The sequence below is a fragment of the Zychaea mexicana genome (assembly GCF_025766255.1).
Source record: "Zychaea mexicana strain RSA 1403 chromosome Unknown BDB00scaffold_93, whole genome shotgun sequence".
Taxonomy (NCBI): Eukaryota; Fungi; Mucoromycota; class Mucoromycetes; order Mucorales; family Lichtheimiaceae; genus Zychaea; species Zychaea mexicana.
Window position 1 is genome coordinate 124,235 of NW_026516756.1, and position 22,052 is coordinate 146,286.

Below are 22,052 nucleotides of genomic sequence, written 5' to 3' on the forward strand. Positions count from 1 at the left end.
AACATGAACTTATAATAAAGTTTGCTTTAGTAAATTTTATGTTAATAAATAATCATATTTTTTTCAGCCAAAATCGACAGTCACATAGTAGAATTCCTTGTTGCTATGCTTGAAATAAAACAATATATTACTATGTACTATTTTCACCTAAAACTTACATAATTACAACTTCATTTATTCCTATAGTAACTTAATTTAAAGCTACATTTGATTATCTAGTGTAAGTTATGCTTATGTTGATTATGATAAAATCTTTGTAACTGCGATTTGTCCTCCAGACAGCAAATAATTACAACAGAATTCCGCCGCACTAAAATACGTTGACAACATACAATGAATACACAAACAATGAGTAGAAGGTGGCATTTAACAGCATCAAAATTATATTATATGGTAAGCACTGAGGTATTTCATTAGAGAAAAAGATTATAAATAGCGGCACGATCACAAGCAATAAAAAGTATCTTTTAACAAACCTCTATGTTCTAACTACCTTTTGTTCTTATTCTTTCTTATTGGCTACAGAACCACCTATTAAAAAGCGACTCTATACAGTCATTTTTACAAAAAAAACATTTTGATAATACAATGAGTGTGATTTCTGGCGGACTCGAACCGCCGACCGTCTGTGTGTTAGACAGACGTGATAACCAACTACACCAAGAAATCAGAGACATCTTAACACGAAGTGTGTGGGGTGTTTCGGCCTCATTAATTTCCGACGAACGAATTCTGGCTAATCATAGGCGATTTCGGTGGCGGATCTTTCTGCCGGCGATGGTCATCCAATGCACAGGTTCCCCCCCAACTCCCCACAATTCTTCTCGCACCCCCCTTCCGGGGATTATCATACTTCTTTTTCCCTTTCTATCAGTTCCCTTTATTTTTCTTATTTCCCTTAGCTCTTTTTTTTGGTAAATAATTCTATCATTTCCTCTCGCATTATTTTACGTTTCTTCAACTCTAAATCGTGCCGGCCATAGGCGCCGAGTATTATTTCTTCTTTATGCTTCTTTTAATGGGACCCATCCCTTATATTTCTATCTGTCCTTATTTTCCGTATTATACTCTCTCACATACTCATGCTACCTGCCCTGCGCAGTTTATATTATTCTCCGTTGTCCTTTTCCCTCGTTACCCTCACCTTGTTACCATGACCCTGTAATTTCATGGCCCCTCTTATTTTCCGTCGTACTCCCTCTCTTATGTTTCCATCCGTCATATAGACATTGCTATATCCATTTCCCTATTTTTCCGTCTTCTACTCCGTCCAAACTACCCGATAGAGATCGTTGTCCTCTGTGCCTGGCGTTGTTCTCGGCCAAGCGCGCCCAGTTGACAAGGTGTATAAAAGGGGATTAACCTTATGATAAAATAAAGATCAAGCGTTTTCAGATATATATTCATGGATTGACAATTGACACCGGAAGTGGAACTTGCTGTTATTGTAATCGTGTATCTGTGTATTTGTATTTCGCGTTCATCATACCCCTGATTCCTTTTTATTTTCTGGATTCTGTCTATTTGTATTTTACTGCATATCAACCCTATTCTTCTGAACCCTTTCTACCTTTTCCCCTTTTTATATACTACCTTTTGTCCTTTTCCAAACACCACACGTATCAATCTGACACATTGTATGCAAGGTTCTTGCACCATATCCCCTTGGCAGACAGAAATCAAAGGCATGTGACTTTTCGAAGATGGATGGATCCTCGAGTGGGGCAAGAAATGACCATCCGCATATCTGACTACCGTTTTCCTATATTTTTTCACATACTTCTTTCCCCATGCTTAATTCCCCTTATTACCCAAAGATATCTCCCTATCCATTAATCCCCCACAAAACTCCCTTTATTAATATTTTTATTATTATTATGTTATGTTAGAGCTATTATTGATATTCCCCATTAATATTCGATTATACTGTTAGCTAATGAGCAATATAATAATCAATCTAGTTTAAGGGGTTCCCAACGTAGTACAAACCTCAAATTCAGGTCACACATAGCAGTGCCTCCTGGCTATTAACTGCAAAAAACAGGTTCTTTTAATTGTGTTTAGTTCATGAAAAATCGCAGTTTTAAAAAGGGATATACAGTATGTTTATTAAAATAAAACAAATGATGATTATTTTCTTTTATGAGTATACTGATTTAAAATTGCAATTACTCTACTAATATTAGCCTTAGAAACATGCAATTTACAATTCTGAAACTCTTAGAGGATTGCACGTCGAATGGTAGACTTTGTTCATTTTTATAAAAGCTTTGTGTAACGCTATCATCATCTAAAGTTGACTGATACTCTAAAGTTTTATATCTCTTTATATAATAATGCTAAAGTTATAAAACAGATACTAGTATGTAGCTGGTAATTAGGGCAATCTGGTGATACAAATTTTTTTATCTTATAGTGGACATCTTAGGCAAAGTAGATATGGTGGGAGTCAGCTTGAAGGGAGTTTTTTTGCAAAAATTATTTCAAATTCAAATACCGCTAGGGTAGTACAAAAAATTTATTCAGGAAAATCAGAGAAGTCAAGGGTTGGAGGTAAGGTGCAATGGCTTTTCTATTTTTTGGCAGCCCACTCAGTATGCTTAAAATCGAGATCCCTGCTGTAAATTTCAATGAATCTCTAGGCACGCTTTTCATAATGAATTATGTGTTGTATAGGGATTCGTTGAGGAAGCTGGTGGACACTTTCTTGAAGGGATTTGAAGGAATACCCACATTCTTGTCTAGTAATTCTCTTCATCTCTGCCCACACTCTTTCAATCTAGTTACACTCACAATGAAACTTTGGATATTTCTCAAAGATCATGTGGTGTTTAAAGCAGATCTCCTCCAAAAGGGACTTTTGTGCTTGGAAGTCTGGTTGACTTGACATAAGGTGCACTGCACAGTAATTACCAGAGTTTTCACCTTGACAATAGCGAATCAAACCTTCAGCTGGCCGAAGCCCTCTCTCCTTAATGACTGTGCTTACCCCACAGGGAACACCAGCATCATCAACTATACACTGAACGACCCATTGATCATTAGGTACGATATAGCCACCGTTACGGGAAACGATTTGCTTTCCTACTGGACCTATATTCATTCTATAGGCATTGAGAGCATCATCCGGCATCGCAGAGTGATTAGAGTTTTAGTCAAAGCAGAAGACGCCAATGCAGTCACCGTGAAGCACTTTAAATTTCTCGATGGCTGATTCAAGCTGCTTCGCCATATGCTCTTTTTTCCAGTACCTGTCTTTTTGGGCACCAGGAATAATTGTTTCGCAACAAAATAAGCCGTGGCACGAGCATCTAAACGCGCTGAGCATTATTGCTTGACCTTGACCTTTCTTACGAATGATGCTTTCGTCTGTTGTAAGATACAAATTGCGTTTGCTGTCGTTTGAGTAGACGTACGTCTCGTCGTGAGTAACAAGGGCTTTTCTGCGGTCCTATATAATTCATAATAAAGCATTCGTTGTAAGAGCATTTATAAATTGTTTCCCTATCAAATGTACCTAAATTTGCATCGCCAGTGCCTCTGGCTCGTCGTCATTATCATAGGAAAGCATGAGCTTACGATGCTCAAGCATTCTTTTCGACCACTCCTTCCGATATTCAATAACGTCTTGACGTTCGTGACTGTCAATATAAACGCCTTGTGCTTGACTATCACGCAGCATTAGTCCCCCTTTCTTCGGATATTGTCTGATAGTGGATTCTGAAATCATGGTTTGAAGGCAGTGCTCAGGGTTGCATTCGTCAACAACAAGCTTTTCTTAAATGAACTCCTGGAGTCCGCGGACCATTCTCTCCTCAGGCTTGAGAGAGCGAATGAACTCTAAGCACTTCGATTTTAGGTGCTCATCAGTAAGCATACATGCTGTCTTAATGTATGCACCTCGTTTCGACGGAACAAGCGACTTATTGACGAGGTACTCGTTGGCCCATTCGCGAATTCGTTGAGCAAAGCGTTTACCGCGTTTCCAAGTTCCTTCACTCAGTTGCAAAGACGCATCAACCTTGCCAGTGCCATTTAACACCTTCGTGAAGAAATCGTACAGAGTGCCAAAACAGGCTCTTTACAGCTGGTCGACGTTAGGCGTTCTCTTGTATAGATCGGCGTCCTTTTGTAAAGCTAAAGCAGCCTCCTCCATGGTAAAGCGCTCTTACTGATTTTTCGCTTCCTTAGCTCTTTTCAGTTCGATTTTCTGAAATCCAAAAGCTTCTTCGATGCGCTGACAGCCTGCTGCCTTTTCTCGCTCCTTTCATTCTTTACTCGCAATAGTACGTAGATCATTCTTATGATAGATGGTCCCACGCCCTTTTTTATCAGCACCTTCGCTCCAGACAAGGAAACCACTAGATACCTGATTGGTGACTCTGACGAGTTCTTTTTCGGTGAAGTCAAAATAGTCTTCACCAATGATTTCTTCGTCGCTGATATCTTCATCGCTGGCGTGGGCTACTTCGTCAGAGGCAGACGTAGGCTGCTCCTCATGCGTTTTAATGCGTTCTTCTGTTTCGCGCTGTAACTTCGCTTTTTTGCCGTTGTAGTAGTTGGCTTTTCCCTTGAGGGATCTTTTGCTTGGTTTAGGCATGTTGAGTTGCAATAGAGTTGTAAAGGGAAGTAATGGCTCGATAGTAAATGGAAGAAGTGCTAATTGCATTAGTTCAAAGCGAAATGGTGTAGACTTTGAATGCAAAAAACGATTGTGTCCCAGACAAATAGGGCCAAATACGGAAACTTTGAGGTGTTATTGCGCAGCGACAAATGGCTCAATCAAAATAAAATTTAGCATACCGTGTTCCTCTCATCGAAAGCTGTCGATTGCGCTATATTTCGTGGCTTTTGCAGGTGATGGGAAATTTCTATAAAGGCTGAAAATTGGGTCTCAGAAACTCCCTTCAAGCTGACTCCCACCATATTACTTATAATTTTTTACATGTTTATAATTTCACCAAAAACATAACACCAAGGGCTACCCCCCATTAATTGCTAATCGTATTCGCTGTGTGTTGATTTGTCTATACAGAATCTAAGTTGGGATCGTCAATTGGATAGCGAACATTTCGGTGTAAACTCCCATATCCTGCCAAGTCAAAAGGAAAGGTTGGTAGATTTACAGCGCCACATATCGAAGTTCGCATTCAATGCAATTTGCAAGGAGCTTGTACATCCAAGTCCACTAAGAACCGACAACTGTCAATGTGCAATCAAAGCTCATTACGGAATTCCTTGCTGTCACATGATACTGTCTAAAGGAAAAATTCCTTTGAGCATTATCCCTAGATGCTGGCATCTCCATTCTAAAAAAACAGCTCCTGAAGGTATAGATAGTTTAACACCACTCTTACTCGCTATACTAAGCTGTAGTAACTTTATGTAGAGGAAGAAACACTCCACAGTAGCAGCAACATTCTAGCGATCTCGGAATCATATTCTGCTCCCACCATAGAGAGTCAAATCGAGGCTGAGCTCACGCGTATCACCACTATGTTGCATCGATTTCCTGACCAAAAGCAACGCTCAACTCTTCTACGTCATTTGGAAGCCATCAGCGATGATCTCTTTATGGACATCAAGCAACTGGAGCAGCCAAAATCTCTACCAACGAAAGGCAAACCTAAGCGCAGCTCAAAGCGCGATGTTATTGCTTTGGAACACCAACAGAGCGAAAGCAACAAGAAAGCCAAAACAAACGCAGGTCGCGAAGCAGCCGATATTTGGTAAGTAACAGTATAATCATTGCTGTAATTGATCTTCTATTGTTATTAGATATACAGTACTGACTAGGTTTACTAAGGGAGGGCAAGCATAAAGTTTAAGCAGACATCACTACCATACCACTACCGCCACCGCCACCACAGCAACAGCAACAGCAACAGCTTACAATGCCACCTTTTTGGTCATCCCTTTTGCCCACTTCTTTACCATCACCTTTTCCGTCTACTGATCCACCTATTGTGCCAAATCTGGACATAGTCTGCGATGCAATTCCACGCTCTGCTGTGAATTTAGAGCACAATCCAAAGCCAGATAGAAATTGTGGTTTCCGCTCGTTGGCTGTTGCTCTACTTGGAGATGAAAAACGATATACTGATATCAAGGCCGGAATGTGCGAGTTCTTTATTAAAAATCGCGGAAAAAGTATTTATGAGAGGTTTGACGCTGAAAGAATGCTAAGTGTCCTTGATCCAAATGTGCATCATTGGTTTTACTATCCAGAATGTGCTCAGCTTGCCTCGGATGCATTCAATACGCCTATAGCATTCTTTGGCACTGAATCCTCGTTATTTTGCCCCTTACTAAGCACCCCATCCCAAGTGATACGTACAACTCCAATCGTCATGCAGCTCATTCACAACTATATAATTTCCATGCAGCTCAGGCCAGGTGCATTGATTGAATGGCCTGCCTGCTACCCTTATGCTCGAGGTAAAGGCGGCAAAGATGGTGGTGCCAGAATTCGAGGTGATCAATGGTATCCCTTATTCCAAGACACATTTGAAAGCATGATCCATGTGGATATTCCCCTTCTAGAAAATTTGGATGCTCATTCTCTTTCATCTAGATCTGAAAGCAGAACACTCTGATTCTGAGCCAGTTGACCTAACTGGACCTTATCAATTTTAGTAGCACAATGTCTCTTCTTGCCCGCTCTTTCTTTTCTCTCTCTTCTCTTCCTTTACTTTTCTCCCCCTCTCTTTTTCTGATACTCATATAATTAATCCGATATACATATGTTTAAACAGATAGATACATTGACCAGGAAAAAATGAGCCCATGAGGCTGCAAAGTACTAGGCCATTTAATTGTATGGATAGTCTGATGATACCACTTCCTTTATTATTTTTCTAATTTTTGTTTACAATCCCTTTTTATATTAGCATGAGCAGTAGTCTGCCAGCATGTGTGTTAATGCAAAAGAAGGAGCAGCCCCTTAAGCACCTACTTGTTGGACTCTTTAGTTCCTTGAATATGTCGGACCATCCATATGGCGTTTGTTCAATGTTGGAGTTCATGTTGCTGTCCTGATAATAGCTAAGGGAAAAACAGAGATACACTCGCATAGTTTGTCAAATGTATTTAGTGTGTACACAATGTTTCGAGTGTAATAACATTTAATACCAGTTGCAGTCATCAATTTCATCATCGATATTTGCTTTGTCGTTTTAAGATGACTATTAGAAGAAAAAATGAGAAACGACCACCACAGATACTCCTCTCCTTAACACATAGTCTGTTACTGCAACAGTGGACATATAAAGCCCACCCACACAACGGCCAATCGCCTTCATATCATACCACTCTAGTTATATTTTTTTTCGTCGAGCACAATGCTGATTTGTCTGTAAGGGAACTGCCGTAATACTGACAAAGAAGCCAAAGTGTGTGAAGAAATAAATAGAAAATCAGGTTTCTTTTGTTAATTTACCATCCTTAGAGCATCCCCAGCAGTTGTGCCAAATCCCAAATTTGAAATTTAGAATAGAATTTTTTATTCCCAGCAGTCATTCTATTTCCAAATGCCAATTCCAAATTTGCTATTTTTCCAATGCTGATCCCAAAATTTGAAACGCGTGTTTCAAAATTAAAATCAGGGCGTGCATATTATTAAAGTCTTCTGTAAACAGAATCTCGAACAAGATGTCTGACATTAACACCACCAATCCCACCACCAACTCCACTCGAGGCTTTGGTTGGACCGTTGAAGAGGATACGTTGCTGTGCAAGGCTTGGGTTGATAAGACTATGAACAGTGCATAAGGCACGGATCAGCGTAGCGGTCTCAAGCCCAATGAGTCGGGTTTTTGGAAGGACGTACATGATGAGTTCATTTCGAAAGGAGGCGATATAACCCGCCGAAGTACCCCTGGCTCTATGTTGAGCAGATGGGGTAACATCCAAAGAGAAGTAGCTCGGTTGTGTGGCTGTTTAGCGCAGGTCACAGCAACACAAGGAAGTGGTCAGAATGATATGTCATTGGTAAATAAACATTTATCCTAACAGCACTACCACAATTACAAATATTTACATTGATTGTCATCGTGTAGCTCGACCTTGCAAAAGACTTGTTCAGGCAAACATCACCAACGAAGAAGGCTCGCTTCAAGCTTGACTATTGCTACAAGCTCCTCCATAACCAGCCAAAGTTCTTGGTCCGTTACGTGGAGAAGACAACTGGCAATAGTGTCCCTGCCGAAGGAGGTCAAGCTCGTCCAGTTGGTCGCAAGCAAGCCAAGAAGCAGGAGCAAGAGGCTTCTCACAAGCGTAAACGTGACGAACGCAACGCCGAAGCCTTGGCTCTCCAACGAAAGCAATATTCTCTCGACAGAGAAAGATTCGACATGGAACGAGAGCTCGCTGACAACAACTTGATGAGCATGAATTTGGAAGGCATGGATGAGCTCTCTTGTGCCTATTTCTTGAAACGCAAGAGATAGGCTCTCAAGAGACTGGAAGAAGCTGAAGCTCGAGCTGAAGCTGAAGCCAAAGCCGAAGTTGAAGTTGAAGACCATGCTTATGTCTCACAAGAGGGACAAGATGGATCTGAAAACGAAAGAGAAGCAGAAGCAGAAGCGGAAGTGGAAGCATAAGCTACTTATTGACAAATGTTTATACAAAAGAACTCATTTGCTTAAAGTCAAAGTACTGTTTGTTCATACTGTTATTTACATGGAAAGAATATATTTTTCAGGCATTGTTGCCATGATGAGCCCATAAATGTTCAATGAGATCTTTTTTCAGTTGATTGTGAACAGCTTCATCTCTGATCTCACTGTAGCGTTGGAAAAATTCCCTCATCGTGTTAGGGTTTCTCTCAATTACCAAAGATGGTACAGGCCCTTCACATCTCACTTCCTCGCGTTCTTCATCTTCATCCCGGTCTTCGCGGACACTCTCAATTATCATATTATGCATGATAATGCATGCCTTCATGATAATGGCCAGCTTGTTGAGATCCCAAAGCTTTGCTGGATGTCAGATCATGGCAAATCTTGCTTGCAGGATTCCAAACGCACGTTCAACATCCTTACGCCAAGCTTCTTGCATTCTAGCAAAAAGCTGTATATAAGGTGAGTAAAGGGATCATTGAGTTTTATGGTATCATTCTTACCTTGTTCTTTTGCTCGACCGGGTATGAAATTGTGTTGACGAACATTGCCCATGGTAGGTAAATGCCATCAACCAAATAATACCCTTTATCATATTCATGACCATTCACAGTGAACTTGATCGCGGGCGTAAAATCAGAGGCAGTGTTGCTGAACAATGGGGATCGGTGGAGGACATTGATGTCGTTTAAGAACCCAGGAAGGCCAAAATGCGCATGCCATATCCATGTTTCGTAATCAGCCACGGCTTCCAAAATGATCGTAGCGACCTTCTCCTTGCCTTGATACTGTCCCTTCCAACCGGAGGGACAGTTCTTCCATTCCCAGTGCATGCAGTCGAGAGACCCGATCTTGCCGGGAAATCCGCGCCCTTCACTGTTCTTGAGGATACAGTCGAGGTCTTCCTTCGTTGGACTTCGAAGGTACTCCTCACCGTGGTTCTCGATCACGCCCTCACAAAAGTACTCCAGGCATTGTAGAGCCGTACTTTCACCGCAGCGTACATACTCGTCCACTGTGTCAGCTGAGACCCTGTAAGCGAGCTGTCGGATTGCAGCAGTTGCCTTTTGCAAGGGCGTCAATCTAGGTTTCAAAGCGGCATTGTACTTTTGAGGGAAGTACCAATGCTTTTCTATTAGCCCCTTGAGTATCTTGTCAAATACGTTCCTGGACATGCGGAAACGACGTCTGAACAGACTCTCAGGATACACTGGATCATCTGAGAAGTAGTCAGCATAAAGTCTATCATAACCTTCGACGCGACTACGGTTGATAGTTTTGCGACCAGCGACAGAACCTCCTCTACGTTTTGGTTGCTCTTCGTCTTCGGAATCTTCTTCGAGTGTTTTAATGAGACGTGCCAATGAGCGACGGCGAATGCGTCGTTTGGCATCTTCTTCGAGCATTCTCTTAAGTTGGTTTTCCATGTTTTTCTGAAGAATCAAATAAAAAATTAATGGGAGAGTCAGAAAGGAGTCTTACAGCAAAGTTTAATTTTGGAACACGAAATTGGCACAACCGCTGGGAAAATATGTGAATTCTATGGTCCCCCTATGATAACAGACTCCAAATTTAGGATGGGATTTGGTACAACTGCTGGGGATGCTCTTACATTGTAAATTCCGATTGTCTCTTTGTCAGCTCTAGTGAAAGCATTGAACGCTTGCATATTTGTTCAAGTCTTGTCAACTACATTATAAGCAAAAGAAAGCAAAACAAGTTTCCTTTTGTTCATCCCAGTTGAAATTGTTGCTAAGACTATTAGTCCCGTTGCATAAAAATTACCTACTCGCCCACACACGGCCTAATTTAGAGTGTTTTTTGAAAAGGAATTTTAAAAGGAATCGCTGGATGAGTGCCTTGAATGTTCCTGTCGTTGTATGGAATGATTAATAGTATGGGCTTTATGAATGAAAAAGACTCATCAAAAATGGCAATAATTTTTCCATAACTCCTTCTCTGCTTAATAAAGGTGTTTTGGTGGGGGGGGTGCCCTATTTTTTTGGTAGTTTAGTACTCTGCAGTTGTTGTGTGCGCCGTCGCTTATGCAGTTTGAAAGACCCTGCACACGACAGAACCATGATGATATATACTGAGTAACTTGGGTGTTAAAATTCCATGACACCATGAGGGTTAATCACTATCCTTATATTTGAGAAATATTATAAAATTTATATAAATTACTAAAATTTCTTTATTTTAGAGTTTAAATTTATATATATTAAAGTCACAAACAGAAATAAGATGACCATCTTTGATGGCTAAAGGTTTGAATTTTATCAAACTCATCATATTTTTTGATAGAATCATTAATAAAAAAGAAAAAAGATAATTTTCTATTATTTATTAAATAGTTTATTAGATTATTAGATAAATTTCTTTTTATGATTAAATATTCTTTTATAAATTTTATATTATTTTTATTTTCAATAGGAATGTCTATAAATGAAACTATTTTATTTATTTTTTCTTTAGGTCTATTTATATGATTTTTATATTTATTAAAATCCAATAATCTTTCTTTTTTAAGACTTATAGAAAAAGAAATAAAACAATTGTTTAATTCATTTACAGATGTTATATAATCTTTCTTTTTTAGGACTTGAAGAAAAAGATAAATAATAATATTTTTATGTTTCCTACTAGTAGAATAACTCAATAAAAATAAATTGAAAAAATGATTGACTAATCAATTTTTTTATCTTTATTTTTCATTAGTTATTCAAAAATATGATTAAGTATAATTCTGAAAATTAAAAAATCCAATAATTAATTATTAGTTTTTTATATTTTCTAAAAGTTAAAAAAAAAGAAATAGGTTAATCCTATTTCTACTGGTAGAAATAAATAAAATTTATTTCTTAATTTATATTTTTAAATTTGACCAATAAAAAAAAATGAAATTAAAATTTCATTGGTAAAATAAAATGATCATATGATCATTTATTTTATTTTTATTTGTCAATATGTTTACTGGTAGGAAAAATAAAAATATTATTTTTATTTTGATATTTTATTAATATTATTTATTAGATAGAAATCAGCTCGCAACTGTAAGCTTTTAACCCATTTATGGGTGACTTCTATCAATAAAATAATTAATATATATTTATATTATAATTTTCTCATTTAAGAAAATACAAAAACAATTTATTTTTTTTATAAATAATAATATAAGAATTTTTAATTTGTAAGAATACGACATAAATCCCATATATATAATAACTACTATAAAAGGAAATATTCCCTTTTATGTAAATAATAAAAAAAAAAGTTTTTTTTTCCTTTTTTGATATATTATTTTTCTATATATAAAACAATTTAATTTTAAATATTCTCAACTATATGAATAAATCTCAAGCCCTAAGTAATTCTTAACCAATAGTTTTCAATGAAAACTGTAACTAAGGGTTAACCTCCCATGGGAAAAAATCCTTGCAATCCACGTAAATATTGGTGCATATGTAATGACACACTTTCTAAAAATGTGTAATAGAGTAGAGTTTAATTTTACTATGCATATAACGATGCATGTTGCTTTCACTTATTTACACTTTCCAACACTCAAAGCACCATCACTCCCACCGTTCTCACCTCCAATGAGTTTCAGCGAATGTATTCAAATTGGTCTTCTTCTCTGCATTAACAGCCGCAGCAACAATGTTTAAGTTAAGTGGAAGTCGCAGCATCCTTCCATTTACCAGAAGGCGCACTATGCATTCTAAAAGGAGGCGTCATCACTACCCCTCTCAATGATGTAGGTAAGAAGAGGACAGTTTCCGCTCAGTACATAAAAGACTATTTCGTTGCGTGCGTGTGTCTCACGATGAGGACTTTTACATGACGCTCTACAATGAGGCCGCACAAGAGGCTGCTGGTATCATTAAGGATTGGAGGAAGACGAGGGGCGAGAAACTCTTATTAGACTTAGAGACAGCCTTCTTTCTAAGGCCAAGGTACTGCACAAGATGGCACAGTACAATGTCTGGATGGCCAGGATGTACTGAGTGCCTTTGGATAAGTGCGAGAACAACTGGGTTACTCGCTACTTTTTCCAGATGCACTTAAGGAATGATCACCGCTGTGAGGAAGCAACAGTTAAGAAGAGGTATCAAAAACCATCATAACATATCTATAAAAGAGTTATATTGATAGCTTTTTATATCAAATAGTAGCATATCTCACTTCATCTCTCCGTTGCCTACAAGAAACAAATACTAATCATTAATAGTAACATTAAAGAAATTTTCCCAAGTGGAAATCGTAGCTCAATGCAACTCCAATCGATGTCCACGAGATCGCAAATTTCAATTGTAAGCTCATGAATTTCTCTAATATTGTCTATTTCTGTTCTAAAAAGTATTTTTCTTCTTAATGTAGCGATCTTCAGGCACCCATTAGCAACAATCAGGCGACTCAAGAGAGGTAAGTATCTTTGTTTTGATGCTATGATTTTTATATTAGTTTCTAATGTACTCTCTGTTTATTTAGTCGCGTTGCTATCACATCCTCGTCTTACACTCCTTTCGCCACTACTACAACTACTGCTCCTACTACTGCCATTACCACTGCTGATATTTCCTCTACATCAACCGCCTCTCCTTTCTCTATTCCCACCCAACCTCCTTCAACATCCTTGTCGACTCAGCAGCAACAGCCATGTACTACTAGAAAGCATAAAAGCTCAGGATATGCAGCTAGTAGCCGTTAAATGTGTCCTTTGCTAAGATACATGACTGTAGATGCATATCATCAATAAATACATTCTTTTTTACCTATAATTATAGTAATGGGTATGATTTTATTATGTCTACTCGTTGACCACTGATGGTTACACCAAAATACTAAATAGGTATTAGGGATACTACACTGAGTTCAAAAGTTCGCGAGGATTGCCCAGATTGCGAGGATTGCAAGGATTTTTCTTGCATGGTATGTATCCAAATAGCAAGCAAACAACTTTGTATCAACATAAGTATTATAATATATTAAGCACAAGCGAGACAGTTTCTTAGTCAGCACAAAAAGACGTAGCTAAAACTATAGAAAAGGTGTTCTTTTGTCGTGTTTCTTTTTTTTCTTCACAAAGAATACAATGGAATCCATTACTGAGCTGTGTTTCGACACTTAAACGATCTGAAAGAAGCAGTAGACAGCTATGCGTTCAGTAATGGATTTTTGGTCATCAGTAAGGTTGCGAATTAACTTGCAAACATAGTGGTGCCTATAAACCGCATCGAGCAGCACGAGTAGATAAGATGGCAGCAGATAATTGTCAGGTATGGTTATTACACCGCAATATAATCTATGATATAGGAGTAATTACAGCCATATTTTGTTACACGAGAAAGAATATAGAGATGATACTGAAGAGACAAGAACCAGGTCTGATGACACTGAAATGTGTAAACCAAGAACTTATACTTACACGAATGGTATGGAAAAGAGGTATCATAAGCAACGATTTGTCAAGATGCAGTGCTCGTGGTCGATATACGCCAGCTGTTGTAAGAAGACAAATTATAAACGGAAGGTACAGAGAGCAGTAGCTGACATACTATCACACAATCATCAACTTATATGAGATAACAAGATATACGCGTCGTACCAGGCAATAATGGGCCATGAACAAGTCGATATTGCCACTGAACTAGACACAAGGATACCGCCTTGTCAGATATTACAATTACAATGAAATAACCGTTTCACTGCAAAAGATATCTACAACTTGAAATCTCAACTGGAAAGCAATGATGCTCAACATCATGAGCTGCCCACTATCATGGAGTATCTCAAGTCATATAAGTTTATTGTACGTTACTATACCAAAAGTGCAACAAAAAAAGTCAAATCTATTTTTGTCACACACCCATGAAGCATCGAGAGCGCAAGAATGTTTCCAGAGGTGGTAGTTATTCATGCTACATACAAAACAAACATGAACAAAATGCCTGTCGTCAACATCGTTAGTATTGATAACTTCTGCTCCACAAAAGGTGCCCGTAGTCTACGTTCGTTTGTTATTGGAACAGCTGTTGTTGCAGATAAAAAGGCTTTGTCTTATGTTTGGATACTGAAAACACTCGGCTAACTGGCATGGCCAGACAGCTGCAGAATTAAGCCCCATCTTTTTGTCACTGATGACGATTGTGGTCTTGCTTCTGCAATTGCCCAGGTTTTCCCCAGGAAAGCGTATATATTGTGTGCTTAGCATATAAGAAAAATTGGTTGAATCAGAAGACAGTTCACACATGTTTAATACATATGTTTTATTCAGATTTTCATAATTGATTATTGCTATTATATATTTTTTCTTGATTATTATCATCTCATATATATTTTTTATCTTCAATTTTTTAATAATCTTAAATATATTTGTTTTCTTTTTTTCATTACAAATTTGATAATAAAATACTTTATTGTTATAGTTTTTACAAATAAATCAATTTAATACATCAAAAAGTTTTTTTTTCATTAAATTTCATCTTTTGTCTTATTTTATATCTTTTCTTTTATATTTTCTATAAGATGGTATTTATCTATTATATAATAAATATTGTTTATCTTACTGATTCTATTTAATACATATATTTAATTTATATATAAAGAATACTTTTTTATAAATACATAATATATGTTTAAATTATAGTTTACGATACATATAAGGTGCAATAAAACTAATGTATAAAATTATATTTTTTAGGTATTCTCTATGTAGAAAATGTTTAAAGCATATTATTAAATGGGTTAATATTTAATATTTTATATAAAAAATCCTTGAATGCTTCATATTGTATATTACTAATATAGGATTTTTCATCTCCTAGCAGACGTTTGAACTTTTATTTAGGCAGAAGGGATTTAATTTTAGGCAGAGTGGACATGAATGTTAATCTGAGTGGACATGAATTAAAATCGAGCTGGATATGAATGAAAATTGATCTAGACATAAATGAAAATTGATCTGGACATGAATGAAAATTGAGCTGGACATGAATTAAAATCGAGCTAGACATAAATGAAAATCGAGCTAGACATGAATATTAATCGAGCTGGATATGAATGAAAATCGAGCTGGGCATGAATAAAGATCAATCTGGACATGAATATAAAACGATCTGGACATGAATATAAATCGATCTGGACATGAGTAAAATCAATCTAGACAAAATAAAAATCAATCTGTACATGAATGAAAATCAATCTAAACATGAATAATAGACAACCTGGAAATAATAACAGTCAACCTGGACATAGTTTTAGTCAACTAAGACATAATAAAAGTTGAAGTAGATAATATATTAAGTGTAGCAGAGCAGAATATTTGAGTACTTAAGATTTTCAATTCAAGTCAAGACATAATAGAAGTTAAGCAGTACAAAGCCAATGTTAAGATGTAGTAGTATGGCTGTTTCACCTGTAACAAGAATCTTGTAGGCTAATGTACAGGAAATGGTAAGGGTGCATCAGAGACTCACTGTGTGCATAAGCCTATTTTGTTGCTGTGGAAACAGGGCCTGAGCGTTTCCCCACATTTCATTTTACCTGGGTTAAGTTTGAAACACATTGGGTTTTGTTAGCAGCAGCAGGGAGGGAAAAAACAACAACCAAAGATCTTTTTTTTTCTCATTACCATTCGCCACGGCAAATCAACAGCTTCGACGCACACTTATAAATGGCTCCTACTCTCTTCATGATGAATAAAACACAAAGAAAACAAAACAGCACAATCCACAGATTTATTTGAAAAACGAAATGAAGGTAACTGTGTTCTTAAAAAAAACATGTGCTCAAGATTTATAAGGAGTAGTCCACCGTTACTGCTGCTTAAAAAACGCTGCGTAAGTGAATAAGGGAAGGAAAAGGTTATCGGGTGTGCTTGAGGTATAGCTTTAGTAGAGATATACCCAAGAATTACTGCTTCTTTCTCTTTTTCTATGTATATACTTATACACCATCTTGTACCATTCCAACGTCAAACTTATGTGTGTAATACAACATCGTCCTTTACCTGCACAAACCATTCGTATTCACAACAAGAACGACGTAGCAATCTTCTTCTTCATTACTCAAACACAATCATATACAACATGACGCTGATCCGCCATTGACTTACAAAATATATAGCCTGACGCATTTGCCTTTCGCTATCATGTACGCCCATATTACACGATGACGACTATGACGCCGGTCTTTTGTTTTGATACTTGTACGCTCAAGCACATCATCATCGTAATGACGGCCATCTCTTTGTTTGCTATTTCTATACACATCAATGTAATGATAATTATATTCCTTTGATGCATACACACTACCACAGCTATAATCCTCCTCTGCAATTCACTGTACTCGCACACACACGATGGCATCGACGATTACCTTTTTCTTTTTGTGTATGCCAACACGAACATTGCTGTCTTGATGGATAAGGTAGCTATATATGCTGATGGGAGGAATGTAGGGTTTTACTATTGTTACTGTAGATGTTATGGTTGGGATAAAAAAATAAAAGTAAAAGATCATACATTATGTCGTCATTATATTTCAGTTGTCTGCGTAAACAGGTGTGAGATGGGATTGCATATTATTACAAGTGCTTCTACGAAAACTTTAGATATAGCTGTGAGCGATGATGATAATATGGCAGGGACAAAGAAGAAAAGGCGTTTGTTGTTATGAAGGAGGAAGTTTCTTTGCTATCACAACAGCAACTATGAACAACTGACAAGTTACTACCCTTTACAACATTCGCTACGCTCTCTCTCACTCGACTGTACGTGGAGTTCTTGCACTCATTCCTATTGCTTGATGGCCGATCTTCAAGGATTGCATCTCGGAATTGTGTGGCTACAAATGGGCTCACAAACACGAGGCTGTGCATGGCACCAGACGCTCTGCCACGCAATATCAATAATTACAATAACCATCCTTCACCACGAAACAACATCCTTCGCACTTGTATAACTCTTATAGCACCTTCTTTGTTATCTTTCTTATATAACGGTCATCATACTTTATTTTCATCCAATCCACAGCAACACAAAAGGAAAGAAACCCGTCAGTTATCCTTCCTGCTATCTACAGCTCATTTATCCATAAAGACCGGCAATGTTAACATTGGTATATGCAAAAGGTAAAAAGTATTCGCGTCAGGCTGTATGTTTTGCAAGCCAATTGTGGATCAGCGTCATATTGTATATGATTGTGTTTGAGTAATGGAGAAGACGATTGCTACGTCGTTCTTGTTGTGAATACGAATGGTTTGTGCAGGTAAAGGACGATGTTGTATTACACACATAAGTTTGATGTTGGAATGGTACAAGATGGTGCATTAGTATATACATAGAAAAAGAGAAAGAAGCAGTAATTCTTGGGTATATCTCCACTAAAGCTATACCTCAAGCACACCCGATAACCTTTTCCTTCCCTTGTTCACTTACGCAGCGTTTTTTAAGCAGCAGTAACGGCGGACTACTCCTTATAAATCTTGAGCACATGTTTTTTTTAAGAACACAGTTACCTTCATTTCGTTTTTCAATAAATCCGTAGATTGTGCTTTTTTGTTTTCTTTGTTTTTTGTTCATCGTGAAGAGAGTAGGAGCCATTTACAAGTGTGCGTCGCAGCTGTTAAATTGCCATAGCGACTGGTAATGAGAAAGAAAAAGGATCCCTGCTGCTGCTAACAAACCCCACACTTTCCACCTACCTCAGCCACCAGCCTCCAATTTGTTTCAAACTCATCCCGGATAAAATGAAATGAGGGGAAACGCTCAGGCCCTGTTCCCATAGCAGCAAAATAGCCTTATGCGCAGTGAGTCTCTGATGCACCCTTGCCATTTCCTGTACATTAGCCTACAAGCTTCTGTCACGAGTGAACCAGCCATACTACTACATCTTGACATTGGCTTTGTACTACTTAACTTCTATTATATCTTGACTTGAATTGAAAATCTTAAGTACTCAAATATTCTGCTCTGCTACACTTAATATATTATCTACTTCAACTTTTATTATGTCTTAGTTGACTAAAACTATGTCTAGGTTGACTGTTATTATGTCTAGGTTGTCTATTATTCATGTTTAGATTCATTTTTATTCTTGTTGAGAATGATTTTCTTTTATGTACAGATTGATTTTTATCTTGTCCAGATTGATTTTACTCATGTCCAGATCGATTTATATTCATGTCTAGGTCGATTTATATTCATGTCCAGATGGTTTTATACTCATGTCCAGCTCGATCTTTATTCATGTCTAGCTCGATTTTCATTCATGTTCAGCTCGATTTTCATTCGTATCCAGATCAATTTTCATTCATGTCCAGATCGATTTTCATTTATATCCAGCTCGATTTTCATTCATGTCTACTCAGATTAACATTCATATCTACTCTACCTAAAATTAAATCCCTTTTGCCTAAATAAAAGTTCAAATGTCCTCTAAGAGATAAAAAATCCTATATATGAATAGAAAGATGTTTTAATTCTTATATTTTTTAAATTTTCGGCAAAAAGTTTTATTAAATCTTTACTTCTTTTTAATCTATTATAAATTTTGTATTTAGTAAAGTCATTATAATCACCTATATTATAATTAATGAATTCAAGTACTTCTTTTTTTTGTAATATATTTTTATCTTCTATTTCATCAAAAAATTCAAGATATCTTTTAATATTTAGATATATTTTTACTTCAAGCTTTTTTTGTTTTATAAACTTGTCTTTTTCGTCAATAATATAAAAAATATTTTCTATTTTATAATTCTTACAGTAATTATCAAAATATATTTTATATGTATATTTTTTATAATAATTAATAATATTATACTTTTTATTATAATATAATTTATCTGTTTTATTATTTATATTACATATGTAATTGCATTTCTCACAGTAGTGAGGTAAATGTTTTTTACAATATGAAATATCATTCCCAACCTTAATTCTATATGATATCTCTTTACATAAAGTTAAATTATCATTATAAAATTTAATAAAATTTTTTTCTAATACTTTCAACTTTTTGTCAATTTCTCATAAATTATTTATATAGTTATTGTAATCTTTTTTAATCATTTTTATTTTTATTTTTATTATTCTATTTTCTAATTTTTTATATTTTATTAAGAGATGATAATGTTTATTCAAATATTTATATCTTTTATTCTCGTCTTATTCTCGTCAAGATTATAATAATTAAATGCAAACCTCATTTCATTTATATATTTTATATTATATTTATCCATTTCTTCTTTATAATCTATAATATCTTCATTATTATCTTCATAATTATCTCTATTATTATTATCTTTATAAACTCTATTGATATATCCAACAATATCTTCACTCATATTTTCTAAAGAAGACTTTTCATCTTTATTTAAAACATGTTGCTGATAATTTATTTTTTCTATTTATTGAAATATTTTATATTATATTTTATATTTAGGTTATTATTATTATCATTATTAGTATTGTCTCTAATATTTTCATCTATATTTTCATTTATATCTAGTATACTTCTATTTATTATTTTCTTTTTTTTCTTTCTAAAGGTGAAGTTTTTATATATTCTCTTCTTGATATCTTTTATTTTATACGAAATTGTAAAATTCAATTTTAGAATTAAAAATATGTAAGAAATAAATTTAAATTTTATATCTCTGACTTTAAAATATGTACCATAAAGTATAATTCAACCAAATATTATTACAGAATTTTTACTTTTAATAGGTCCCAACGCTATTCTGAGTTGAATTTTAGACTTTTTATTATTCAACGACAAAGAAAAAAAATAAACTGTTTTAATCTAGCTTTTTAGGAGCAAAGACTTACTGTCCTCTAGTTTTGAAGTCTCGATATTATATTTCTGGTTATTTAATACCCATTTTAACTTCCCTTGATTATGAAGAAATTCTGTAAGTCCAATTTTGGACTATTTTAAATTGTATATTAGCTAGTTTAGAATACAGGCTAAATGCCACTTGCTACATATCTAAGATGTACTGCTTGAACTTATTTAAACTATATGTATAATAGGTTGCTATATGTTACAAATGACGAGATATTAACATTTTGCAAACACCATATAAAAAACTCATTGATTATTTTTTTTCTGTATGCCTCACCATATATAATTTATAATATACGCTGTCAGTTCCACAAATACATCTCAAAGAAGATCGTATTGAGCAGCTATTATAAGTACAAAGCCTTTTTAAGTGATTGGTTCCAGCACCTTTTTTGGTTAAACCAATTGGTATTGCTTTATGCTTAAGTTCTGTTTGCCATACAATGTTTGTTATGTCTTGAAGGCTCCGAACTACATCGTCGTTAGTTTCCATTCCGAAAGATTGTGTATATTGCAATAGTGTCTGTGCAAGATGAGTCTGAAAACTGGTATGTAGTATATTTCTTGTGTCATTTGCGAAATATTTGAATGCTGAATACGTGTTAGCCTCAGCTATAGCCAGAGAAAAAGCTAAGCATCACATCTCCCAACGGTACATCTTCATTACATCATGGGGATTCAATCCATCATAATTAATTTTACTGGAAATAGCAAATTAATTTTATTATGTCTTTCATATCAAGCGTTCTAATAAAAATCTAACTTCATTGATTTTTAATTGAACTGGGTGTCGTCATTCCTCCTAGCCTCGTTTTTCCTAAACATAATGATTAAAGATAATCATATTGGTTAAGAATTATTTAGGGTTTGAGATTTTTTTTTAAAAGATTAATTTCATCATTTATGATAATTATGTTAAAATTATAGTATCTATAATTTTTTAGCTAATCATCATTTTACTAAAATCATAATGCTAAGGTTTACCCTCCATGGAACGAGACTAAATAATCCCTCCAGTTATTAGCAATATCGGCTGCACCTAATACAAGGGCTTTAAGTAAGTAGACTCGTCATTCTTTACGAATTTCACTACTCTATATATTCATACAGGATTTTCCTTATGATTGGCGGTGCTTTTTTTCTCATGATGGCGGGGTTCTTTTCTTACTATGGCGTTTGGAGGTCTGTTGTCTGGCGGTGTGTTTTTTGTAATTGGCAGAAGCTGAAAATTACAATGGCAGCCTGCTTTTTGTGACTGGCATAAGGTGAGAATTACAATAGCGGTGTAATTTCAACAGATGGCGCCTTAAAATCACCTGTTGATATAACATAGGTGCACCATTACCAAACTTCGACTTTAATATACCAGACTTCAACTTCAAAACTACACGGACGCCGAACAACAATAATCCATTCCAAATTTAAAATGTTTGAATGTAAATATGGTTATTTATTATTACGACGGCGTCGTTCCATTGCAATATGTTTTCCTATGGTGGAATGACGCATTCTTGCTTTTTCTGCTGCAGCAGCTATCGTCATCTTCTCCTCAAAATATAGCCGGAAAAGGTTCGTCTTCGTTGC

General features: G+C 35.9%; 1 protein-coding gene and 1 non-coding gene across 2 annotated transcripts; one reads left to right on the top strand and one right to left on the bottom strand.

Annotated features, from left to right (window-relative positions):
* Positions 1–595: 595 nt before the first annotated feature.
* Positions 596–669, bottom strand: BDB00DRAFT_t101. Its single transcript has one exon. It is a non-coding gene; the product is annotated as a tRNA-Val (tRNA).
* Positions 670–12,458: 11,789 nt separating this feature from the next.
* On the top strand, positions 12,459–13,329 carry BDB00DRAFT_876668 (uncharacterized protein; the record flags this gene model as incomplete). The annotated part of the gene is made up of 4 exons (XM_053127502.1): positions 12,459–12,495; positions 12,850–12,931; positions 12,999–13,043; positions 13,110–13,329. The coding sequence occupies 4 exons, from the start codon at positions 12,459–12,461 to the stop codon at positions 13,327–13,329; spliced, it is 384 nt and encodes a 127-aa protein (XP_052975464.1).
* Positions 13,330–22,052: the final 8,723 nt, after the last annotated feature.